Raw genomic sequence first — 12,456 nt, forward strand, 5'->3', positions numbered from 1 at the left:
CGCACTTAAGCATATGGTTGAGCATTTGGTAAACAATGCAGATGATGTTTGCTGATTTGTCTTAAATTTGTTTTAAAGCAATTTTTAGTTCCTTGTTTTTTTTTTTTTTTAAGAAAATAGGTTTAAATTCCCCCCTTATCTGCTTTTTTTTAAACTGGGAAAACAGAACACACCTTATTTGATAAACAAAGCAAAGAAAATCCCACTAAGTTCTTCACTCTACGCATTATAAGGCACGCTGACTGGCCATTATGAGGGGGGAATCTCACTTCAATTCCACTCTGCCCTAATTTGCTGCCTACCCCTCCTTGCAGCACAGGACAAAATGTTTGGTAAATATCTCATTACGGTGAATCTTCATGACTTAAGAGGTTAAAAGCAGAGTAGTTCTGCCATCTTGGTCACTTCTACCACTTGCTGTCCTCCCCCTTTCCCATTTTTCCTCAGCCTCCACACAAGTCCCATTCTGAAGACACCCAAACTCACTCCAGCTCAATAGGTGACTGTGGACAGAGCTATAACCTCTTCTAAACCAAAAGCTGACACCCCAGAGGAACAGATTTTCCTCCTTCAAGATAAGGGTTATCTTTCCAGCTAAGCATCCTAGAGTCTGTTTGGGTTTTGTTTTTAAGCCTAAAGGAATTTTACCTTCTAGCACCACCTAAGACTGCTATCTGGGTACACACAGAAGCCTTTGAGCAATGGATATGCAAATTAGAAGGTTTATACAATAGATGTGACTAAACCAAGGACATTACCTTAACAGATAAGCTTTCAGACAAATTCACTTCAAAACATTTCTACTAATCTGAATTTTGGAGTAACTGTTACTAATTTAGAATTTCAGTGATAAGATGTGTGCTCTGATTCTCTTCATTCAAACACAATGCTGCCATTTACCAAAGGGGCAGAAAAAAGAATTTGTTGTTGTTGTTGTTTAAAAAAGATAAAGTATTTTGGTTACTTGAAAAAGCCATCGCTGAATAACATTCTGTATCATATTTGTGACTCACTCTCAAATAGGATGTCACCGACACCCCCAGTCTTTCTTAGGTGGTAAACAAAAATATATTAGAACTTTAGTTTCATATTTTCTTGTAATTTACAGGAAACAAATCTTTAGAAATACTTTGCCTTCAACATTTTAACCTCTTAATTTTACTTTTTTATTGTTTGGATCTCAGAAAAACTAACTGGGGCTGAGGAAGTATTACCCCTCCCCCCTTTTGCTCTACAATGTTAAAGAAGTCAGTGTTCCCTCAAACAAGTAAAAACAAAAACAAAACAAAAAAAACAATGACAGCTCAAAACCTTCCTGAAACTTTCTCACGATAAATACTGTGACTGGGTTGTGGGTTATACAGGTGTATACATTTTTCAAAACACAGCAAACTGTGTACTCATGATCTCTGATTTTACAGCATATAAACTATGGCTCAGTAAAAATTAAAAAAATAAATAAATAAACCTTCCTGAAAATCACATTTCAATATCTGTCATCAGTAATTCCTCTCAGACCTGAGTTCTTTGTGGGACAAGATCCTAAAGACAAAAAGGAATCTCACAACCCAAAAGCCATTGACACCCAGGTCCCCAGTTCTCCAGAAACTTCCATCTCGAATTTTCCTTCACACTGGAATTGCCCCAGATACGAAATTCCACTCACCTCAGCTGACTGAGACGGCATCTTCAGCTTGGTGAGCTTGGCTTTGGCAGGCACTTTTAAATCTGTTTTTTCAAAGGTCTGTTGCCGGTAGTCTTCCGGCAGGGGTTTCAGTTCAGGAGACTCACTAGGAGCCTGATCTTGACCATCCATGGGGCGGACATAAGCTGTGGGCTTCTGCTGCATTGCAACAGTTTTTGAGGGGAGGGAGGGCGGGGGGAAAGTCTGAGAAGGTGGCTGGGGAGGGGCCACCCCGAGGCTGGCGACTGCCACTAAATTGTCTTGAGGAGTCTCTTTATCGTGGACCTTTACCACGAGGTCTTTGGGAGATTTGGCCGGGCAATAGCCTTTATTGTTACTGTTACTGTTGTGAACCTTGCTGCTTCCTTGTGTCCTGGGAAGAGTTTGCTGGTTGGAATGTACAGGTGACAGGGGGGGCACTGGGGAAGGCAAGGAGAGTAAGGGAGAGAGCTCCCTCTCTGGAGCGGAGTCTGTCACCAAAGCACAGCGGTCTCCATCAGCCCTGCGGTCACCCTTTTTGTGATGACTGGAGCTGCACCCCTCCTGACCGAGGCGATCTTGGGTCGGGTGCTGGCTGTCTGGTGGGCCATAGCTTTTGACATGAGGATTTGACATTGGTTCCATTCTTGGCTGTGCCATCTTTGGATTGTGGCTGTTACCAACAGGAAGTGGTCCAGAGGCAGGAGTGTTAATAGGCTGGTGGTGGGCACTAGTGTGGAAGGAGTGGGATGGAATGCTGCTCCCCTTCTCAGGAAATAAAGGGTATCTTGGCCTTCCCAACCTATTTTCAGAAGCATCCAAGTGATGAGGGTGGGACTTGCTACTAAGGAACTCCTTCACTTCTTCATAGTTTCCCAACATGTTCTGTATTCGACTGGATAGCTCATCACCTTTTTCTGTCTGGAAAAAGATAGCAGAGTTAGATACTGAGAAAAAGAAATCTAAGGAAAATCATCATTTAATAAATGATGTTACACAGTACCATTTAAAGGGGGGAAAAAAAACAATTTAATGTGTAACATAACATTTAACATGCAGTTTAAACTCAATTTCCCTGTTGAGAAGCCCGTCCTGGACAAATATTACTAAAGACAGGAGATTAACATTACAAGAGAAGACCACAAACTTTGGCAATTTGAATAACAAGGTTCAGAGAACTTTCACAGTTTATTTTCAAAGACAATCTAAGATAAGTTGTCTTATTTTCACGTGTGTGGCCCTTGTTCAAACTCACTTTCACCACAGAGTTAAATACAGTGATAAATCAGGCTTTCTAGTATCCAATAAATAAATACCTTGTAGGGCTCTCCAAAAAGGGGGATCTTTTCAGAAAATGCCTCTTTGTCTTGGTGAGCTTCCTGGTTGCGTCTTTCCTTCTCTCTAATTCGAAGCAGGTTTCTGTCTTCATTGTACAAGCTGTTTCAGATGCCACAAAAGAACAAAAATAATAAAAATGTATCAGTGTCCAAGTTTTGCTATGCATATGTACATGTGTGAGGGAGGCCAGAAGAGGTCAACAAGAAGTGATGACAAGGGAGAGGTTTTAAAGAAGGCCTAAATCCTTCAACCCACTCCTGGATTAAGGCTGTGACCCTCCGGGCCTTGGGTCCTGGCTCCAGAAACCTAAGCCTTCACTCTGGAGTACCGCCTTCATGGCTCAGGACTGACTCCAAACTGAACAGTCTTTTATAGGCAGTCGTGGAACAGAGACAAGATTAATGATATTTTTACTTCCAGCTTGCAAAATATGGGGTAGAGGTAGGAGCTTTTCATCTGAAGGAGTCAGCAAGATGTGAACTTTAAAAAGGCTGTTTTCCTGGATCAGTATTATACATTTTGGAAGATTAAAATCAAAAGGCTTATTTCATAATTAAAAGATTACCAAGCACCCAAAACAGCATTTACTTTATTCTCAGCTTATTCTACTGGGAGTGCCTTGGCATGTTAAACCTGAAAAGATAATGTTTATTTCTCATTTCAAATGTCAAGGATGGGAAAATCCAATTTTAGATGTCAGCTTTACCTACCAAGAAGTCTGATAATCTGATTGCCCTACTTAAACCACATAAAAATACATCCTAAATCATCAAGCCCTGGCACCAAAAGTGGTTGAAAATGCATTCACTGACAAATGGCAGAGAAGGAAGCCAACGAGAGAGCAGTTTTAGCTAGCCGGTAAACCAGAAATGGGCCTGCCTCAGGGGGGCGACACAGGCCACACCCTCCTGACCCCCACATGTGATATATAAGAACAATGAAGGGAAGAACTATAAACTGACTCTTGTCCTCATACACTTGCTTCTAGGGTAGCTACTGAATTTTCCCCCCAATATTATGTGAATAAATATGTAGGAAAACATTGCCTTGCCAAGACCATATGTATCTTTAGAAACTCTAGCCCTGATCTCAGACACCCCTTTCTTCTGGCCTCTCTGCTCTGGTGACTTCTCTTATTTCCTCTGACAAGAGCCTACTTACTGGTCTCCTTGCCTCCCCAACATCTTGTCCCTCTAAACTAGCCTTCTCATGGAAAGAAATCCAATCTATAAAGCTGTGGTTCTCATGCCACTATCCACATTTTAAAATAAGAGGCATTTGATGGCTCTTTGCTGCTGCAGAATAAATTCTAAGTCCTTGCCTTGGCATTAAAATCCCCCCAAGAATCTGGTACAGATCTACTCTAGGTATTACCCCACCGTTTCCCTGCAGGCCTGCCACATGCATTCTACCTGCCGGTAATATCCATTCCCCAAACTTTTCCATTCTAATCCCCACCCCAGAACCCTGAATGAAAACCAATTCTTTCAGGACCTGCTTACCCATGAAATAGGATTCTCCTGCAAACCATCTCTATATTCCAGGGATACCAGACTATTCCTTGCTCCTCATTGGTAACCTGGACTTTGATGCTTTCATTCTAATCACACAAATTTCCTCTGCTTCTCTCTCAACCTCACACCCTCATCCCCAATTTTCAACTACCAGCAAATCTCGAGTGGTTCCAATGACACCCACTCTGAAGGCTTCCTCAAATCCACCAAGCCTGTGCTGATAGAACATACTGATTGCTTCTCTCTCCTCCTCCCCTTTCCCCTAGAATGTTAACTCCATCAAAGTAGAACCTCTCATTTATCTCTCTCCTGATGCTGACGCATGGTACTTTGCATAAAAACCAGTCACTAAATATTTTTTAATTAAAAAACAGCCACTATGCTTACAGTCTATTTTTGAAAACTTACTTGTAATTAAAACAAATTAACTCTGGAAGACATATGCAAAAACAATTAAAAAAATAGCCATCTAAAAAGCGATTTTCTGCTATTCCCATAGCCTTAAGCTATCTGGCTAAATTCACCTGGATGTGGAAAAGAATTCCCTGCTTAGTCCACCGGCACAAAAACTTTCCCTAAACGATGGATATCTCGATGGCCTACTTTATAAGAGAACTACAAAGTGAACTATTTAGGTTAGTCAACATACTGAAAGAAGTTGAGAAAAAAAAAAACTAAACCGGAAACTGTCTATGGAGTCTTCTTTAACACAGTCTGAATCTCACATGTTTTGGACAGTTAGATTTATTTCTGGTTGAAAGAAGCACAGTGGACTTGACCACTCAGGAATTCCTTTCAGTTATTTTATAATTTTGGTAATAGAGGGTTGATCAGGAAATCTTTTTCCTTCAAACTTCTTTTACAGCCACTTTGTTTGCAGAGGGGGTGGGGCACACAACTGTCCTGTGAGCAACCTGAACAGCCAAGCTTCCCTTTTCCAAAGCTACGTGGTACAGGGACCCCACACAGGGTACACACAGGAGGAGAAGCAGCTTTCCAAGGCATCTGCTTTACTATTCTCTCCCTTTCTGATTCTGCTGGTTACAATGAGAGAGTCCCTGCCCACTTCTGAATTGCTACCTTCGTCTCCAAAAAGGTAACCCCAAATGGCAAAATTCTCAGTTCCAGATTGAAAAGTGAGGGTGTGAACAAGTAGCACCTTCAACCATCATCAGGCTGCTTGGGGTCCTCACGTAATTTTCCTATCAACTCCACACATACCTTTAAGAAAAGCTACCCTGGCTTAAAAGTACTGAAGTATTTCTAAATTGATCAGCACAGTCTTATCTCAGTATCAGTTTGGTAAGTTTTACCACACACTTCTAGGTTTTAGTTCTCAAATAATAAAAATTGCTATGGAAATAATAAGAACCCAATTTTACAACATTCCTAACACTGGCTTATTGCTATGTGATTCAAAAATCAAGGTACCTCCCACAGGGAAGAAATCCTATTAAATTAAGGACTCTGCTTAATTAAAGGTTTTACTTCATTAGTTTAAAAAAAGTTAAAACCCACACCAAGATTTTTTGGCAGACATATGTAATACTATACCAATTTTGAAACAAGCTTTGAAGAATGTGGTTTGTTTGTTTTTTTTTAATTAACAACTACCCTTCAACTGAAAAACCCCCAAATTGTGAGATGAGGAAAGACCTCACGAGTGGCACTGGGAGGATAAGTTTTAGGAGGTTTGGACTTAGTGAGACAACCCCCCCCCCCCCCCGCACTGTTCCTTGGGTCTCACTCCCCAAGGCTCCTGGGCAGGGCGGGGGAAGGCAGAAGAGACAGGAAGTGACCAGTCCATAATTCCCAGGACTACACAGGATAGGCTATGAGCCCTCATTCTTCTGGATTGTCTACCTTCTCCTTGCCACTGACCGGGTTTTACCAGTCGTACTGGGGAGCTTTCTGGTTTATTTGGTTTTTACTTCCTCTAAGTCTGCAATGATTTAAAGAATAGTTAGGGTTCATAGGCAAATTTTTTCATGAATACTTTCTTTTCCTTGTTTCCATTTTGACATCGGGGGAAACAAATTTTAACAATATCAACACAATTAGTAGCATGAGTAAGTAAATCACTGTTCAGCCTTACACATTTTTAATTCAAGGTGCAAGCAAAGAACGGGTAGATGGAAGAATTTTAAATGAGGGGATTTTAGGTAGCAGTACACGTCCTACATGATTCACAGACTGTTAATTACCATTGAATAATTACAAGTTGGCTATCACTTCATTTAATTAAAGGTGGCATTTTTCCTCTGGTGTGGAGGAGAAAAACATTCTCCCTCTCAGGATAACCTCATCCCAACGTCAGCCTTTCACGGTCAGACTTTCTCATTGTTCCACACAAAACAGAGTGAGCGACAAGTGCTCCTTCCCTGCTCTCCACAGAGCATTTTGTATTAGATGAGAGGTTCCTGAACCAGTTAGCACAGAATCACCTGGAGGACCTGTTAGAACATGGAGCGCAGAGACCTACCCCCCGCCCCTTGCCAGCCACCCAGCTTCTGAGTCAGTAGATCTGATGCGGGGCCTGAGATCTGCATGTGTAACAAGTTTCTAGGTGGTTCTGAGGAGTACAAGAGAGCGCACTCTTCTTGGGCTCTATGGATCACTTTAATAAAGCTTACCAAAAACAGGAGCAATGATGACAGCAACAGCAGGTTGCCAAGGACTGCCACCACTTAATGTCTGTTATTTGGTCAGCACGGATTTAGGCACATCACACCAGTGTCCTATTTAATTTTCACAACAACTCTGTGAGAGGGAGATTATGAACCCCATATTCTGGGTGGAAAAAAAAAAGGCAAAGCTCAGAGATTTACTTGGTGTTAAATAATGGACCTTAAAATTTGAATGCAGGTCTGCTTGGCAAAAGAGCATGTATTCTTAATCACAGTTCTGCTAGCAAGTTCTGCACAGCAAGGTTGTGTTAAATAGGGCAACAACAAAGAAGGCGTACTGTACGTGTGTTCACTCACAATCCTCATAATTCCTTGTTCTCAAAGAGGTACACATCGATAAGTGAGGTTTCACCCCTGCCACATGAGCAATCTCAGAGCCACAAAATGTGTTTGGTTAAATGTATTCACATGCGTCTGTCTTTGCCTACAGACCTGACAGAGAGCCCTTGGAGAAAGGGATGGCCGGCAGCATGAAGTTACTCCTCCAGTTATAAAAGCTGTACTAAAATTCTTATTTTAGAGCTTTTTTTTTTGGAGCCCCTTTTTAACTTACAGATTTGAGGTCCCTGGCCCCATAATAACCTCTGGATTCACAAGTCATCTCCAACATGCTAAGGGGCTCTTCACATTAATTTCTTTCAAGGACAGGCTGTAAATAAAACTTGCACCAAAGCTGTCATTCCATGCCCGATATTGGGCTCCCCTCCCAGTAACTTCTGGCCACTGACCTAAGCCATGTTCCTTGGGCCTCGATGCCAGTTGTCTGGTCAGCCCAGGAGCCCCCACCTGGGGAGAAAAAGACCACCAAGTCACAGGATGATCTGAAGCAACTGACGGTGGCATTCACAAACAAGGCCCCGGGGGGAGGATGCAGAGTCTGACCACCCAGCAGACGACCAGGAGTTCTGCCTAAATAAACGAGGGAAATACTGTCAGTTGCCACATTGTTGCTTTGGGGTCATATACTACTGTCCACCATCTGCAGAGGTGCAGTGCTGATGCTTCAAAAAGATCTCTGCAAAGTGCAACAAACCACCTCCCCCTCTTTTTTTTTTTTTTTTTTTTTAAGCAAACATGAAAGACCAAAGGGGAAACCCCAGGCTTCAGTTTCCAGAGCCTGGTGTGCCCTGCAGAACACAAGTGCACAAGGCATTGCGAAGGGGGACTGTGCCACAGATGGAATTCCGCCCTTCTAATCCACACAGGAGCCCGAGCGAAGCTGGGAAGTCTAAACCATGCAAAGATGCTCTCGCTTTCGGAGAGGTGGTGAAACTCCAGAGGAATTCGAAGCTGCCCATTCAGCCCCTTGAATGCAGTCATTTAGTCAAGCCCATGCTGGGGCCTGTGTGACTCTGACTTTTGAAATGCTCCTCCTTGGGGTTATGGGTGGGTGTGATAAAATGAAGAAATCACAGCTCTGTGATGAGCTCTGTAATGAGAGTGATCCTCTTTGTCACTTTCCTTGCACTCAAAAAGGAGAGGAACTTATGTGGCAGGAGAAAAGACAGTAACAGGAAGGCCCACGTTGAGCGTGAGCTGTGGGGCAGCATGCAGGCTAGGCCATCATCTGGCTGGGAGCACCTTCTTCCAGGCTGGAGCCCACAGGCCCTGCTGCTAATCTAGGTTAGTCATGCAGGATCGCTGGATGCCATTGGGCGCTTCCATGGCAACCCCGGGCCCACGGGGCAGGCTGTGCACAGCTGACTACCCATTTATCACCCTTGACTGGCTACTTCACACAGACCTGCCTCTGATAGATGTGACCAACTCTCTCTAGAACTCACGTTTAAAAGTTTAATTCTCCCTTGGGGGATAGAATGTAATTTCTCCAGTGTATTCAACTCCCGAGGCATGGAAGAGACATTTGGCAGGAAGGAAAGGACAAAATCCTCAAATCAACAACGTATGTTAATTTTGGAAAAGGAGGAGTCTTTATACTGTTTAGGAGCAGCACTATGCCATTCTGATTTGAATGTATAAAAGATAAAACAAAACGAAAAACTTGCAAGTCTATTCACAAAAGTTGGACCACCCTGGTTTAGAGAATGGTGATAGAACATGTCACAAGTGAGAGGCAGAAGGATAGCAGGTTTGGGTTCTTACTCTTGTGCAAGTGACTTTTTTATTTTGAAAACCACTCCTCTTGACTTTTACAGTCCATCTTCTGGCCCTTTTTTCCCAGGTTTCTCTAGTCCGACAACCTAACATCTAGGGAACATTTTTCACACATTACAGAAAAATATCAATATACTTCAAAACACAAAATTCGCTTTGTCATTAAAACTATCATTCATCAATACAGTTTAAACATAATAAATCAAAGTGGCTCCACATTAGAAGAAATGTTGCTTCAAAGAATGGAAAATCTTTTCCTTCTTTCGCTTTGTGCATATGAAAGACTTTGCAACAGGCTTTCTTGTAATAAAAATCACTCAGCTAAATCTTCCAAAGATTTCACCTTTATTACTTCCCCTATCACCTAACATACACAATAAATGCAAAGAAAAAACAAAGACTTAATCCTTAATTTCAAAAACCAAATCTGATTTAATTGAAAAGAGAAATATAAGCAAAGTGAAATGACAAAATCGCATTATGTCGCTGCTGTTTTCCTAGAGGAGCTCCCAGAGGATCATCTCAAAGTAACGGCTCTCTGCTACTCACCTCTGCTTGCCACAGAAGACTCAGCCTCATTAGAATACTCAAAGTTGTACAGAATTCCATTTTGCAAAATTAAATCAACCCTTTAAGATTTTTTTACGTAACGGGCGCCTGGGTGGCTCAGTCGTTGGGCGTCTGCCTTCAGCTCAGGTCATGGTCCCAGGGTCCTGGGATCGAGTCCCACATCGGGCTCCCTGCTCCGCAGAGAGCCTGCTTCTCCCTCTCCCACTCCCCCTGCTTGTGTTCCCTCTCTCACTGTGTCTCTCTGTGTCAAATAAATAAATAAATAAAATCTTTAAAAAAAAAATATTTTTTTACGTAACTTAAAGGCATACTATCAGTTTTAAACTGAGAAAGCCTCTACCCAGGCAAACTTGAGTAAAAAGTCAGTTACTTACATCCTAATGAAAGACATGTTAATTTACCTTTCAAAATGAATCCGCCAGTTATTTTCCTGCATGCATGTTAATATGTAGCAAAGGTCTGAAAGGATTCACTTTACAAAAATCAAGAAGGAGCACCAGATTAGGGTGGAGGAGGTGAGTGGTAGTATGGTGGTTTAAGGAATATTTTAACATTTTTTTCCACAAGAAAGTATCCATCCATTTATTATTTGTGTAGTTAAAAATTCTGATTAAGAACAAAAGAAATTGCCTCATATAACAACATCAAGATCAGGGCTAAAGAAATACTGGGGTGTTGAACATTCTGTCAGTAACTCTCACTGGTACCTATGAACACTGATTTTGGACCCTGGACTCAGTCTTTGATCATTACTAATATTTATAGACCCATCTGCATAAAGCAGTGCATTAGAGGCTATGTCCCAAAATCTATAAACACCAGCAGCTCTTTTTTTAGAAGAGTAGTCTCACTATAGCCCATTTTGGTTGTCTCAATAGATCATAAATATATTTCGAGAGGCATTTGTACCCTGTAGACGGAAAAGCACAAGAATTTGTCTTCTTCGATGGTCTTAAAAGGGCAGCGAGGGAAACTGTACCGGTGAGGACACGCTGCTCTAACAAGAGGATGAGGGGAATGGAGACGATGAGCTACCGCGTTCCTATGTGTAGGACACAATCCCTTACCTTCTAAACATGTTTTATTTTTTACTCCGTCTTTTTTTTTTTTTTTAAGATTTTATTTGTTTATTTGACAGAGAGAGAGAGAGAGCGAGAGCAGGAACACAAGCAGGGGGAGTGGGAGAGGGAGAAGCAGGCCTCCCGCCGAGCAGGGAGCCCGATGCGGGGCTCGATCCCAGGACCCTGGGATCATGACCTGAGCCGAAGGCAGACGCTCAACGACTGAGCCACCCAGGTGCCCCTAAACATGTTTTATTTTTTAAAATGCATTTTATTTATTGTCTTTCTTTTAATTAACATATAATGTATTATTTGTTTCAGGGGTACAGGTCTGTGATTCAACAGTCTTGCACAATTCACAGCACTCACCATAGCACACACCCTCCCCAGTGTCCATCACCCAGCCACCCCATCCCTCCCACCCCCCACCACTCAGCAACCCTCAGTTTGTTTCCTGAGATTAGGAGTCTCTTATGGTTTGTCTTTTAAATGCATTTTAAACATTTAAAAAAATTTAGAACTAGTACTGAGGCAGGTCATCATGCAAATGGCACAATTACACAAACCACAACAGTGAGAAGAAATCGCTCCCGACCTTGAAGATTTGACAATCTACGGGCTAAGGGTTAGTAAAATTCGTTTTTAATGCTATTTGAAATAAGAACACATTAATGTTATTGAGAAATTCCAGAAAACGGCAGTCTCTCAGAGGGGATCCCTAAAATGCTGACTGTTCTTACTTACAGTTAACTGAAAGCACATACAGAAATCACCCTCTCCCCCACAGTGGTCACAGGCTCACTAGAGACAAATTTGCCACCTATTTCTGTCCCCCCCCCATTTAGTTATAAAGGTCCCTAGTGTTTTGAGCCCCCTCAGACCGCCTGCTTTATTGGCAACTACACATTGGGCACCAATCAGAAACATGGGCAGAAGCTGCTGGCTCTTCCCCTACAGGTCTCGTCTGTACTAGGATCAACCAGAGCACTGGCCTCATTACCATGCCATTCATCTTACACACTCAACTGACCATGAAGGACCGCATCACATACATATAAAATAATGAGGCTGGTGAAAGTCTGCATCATTACAGCCACAAAATAAAAGAATGCGGTGGTCACAAACGAAGAAAGAATGTAGACTAGAAAGCTCAAACTTCTGGGCTTTTCTTTAAATGTTTGTCTCATTTAATTCATACTCAACAAAAAAAATGTTTTGGGTATTAAATCTATTAAGCATCCAAAATTCAAAGAAAGCGTGTGAACTTCCTTACTTGCAACTCAGAGCACAGCCCCAACAGGCTCCTTGTCCTGGGCCACTCAACTCCACACAGATACTTCATTGAACTTTCTAAAAATCATGAATCTGATCTTATTATTCACCTATTTGCAACTTTTCTGAGCCCAATGCTGCCTACAGGATTAAAGGTGATTGGTGGTGGGGCATCTGGGTGGCTCAGTAGTTAAGCATCTGCCTTTGGCTCAGGTCATGATCCCAGGGTCCTGGGA

General features: G+C 42.1%; 1 protein-coding gene across 5 annotated transcripts in view; it reads right to left on the reverse strand.

Moving 5' to 3' along the window:
• The window catches only part of AFF1 (ALF transcription elongation factor 1), a 201,251-nt gene that overhangs the window by 91,056 nt on the left and 97,739 nt on the right, over window positions 1-12,456 (reverse strand). For all 5 annotated transcript variants that reach the window (XM_088021117.1, XM_088021113.1, XM_088021116.1 and 2 more), the window contains 2 exons: window positions 2,980-3,100; window positions 1,667-2,584 (listed from right to left, as the gene is read on the reverse strand). In XM_088021117.1, coding sequence (XP_087877243.1) covers window positions 1,667-2,584; window positions 2,980-3,100 — 1,039 coding nt within the window. The remainder of the gene's footprint in view (window positions 1-1,666; window positions 2,585-2,979; window positions 3,101-12,456) is intronic.

Source organism: Eumetopias jubatus, unplaced genomic scaffold, assembly GCF_037043125.1.
Source record: "Eumetopias jubatus isolate StellerSeaLion01/CBP00866 unplaced genomic scaffold, mEumJub1_p1.0 scaffold_2, whole genome shotgun sequence".
In the NCBI taxonomy this organism is placed as follows: domain Eukaryota; kingdom Metazoa; phylum Chordata; class Mammalia; order Carnivora; family Otariidae; genus Eumetopias; species Eumetopias jubatus.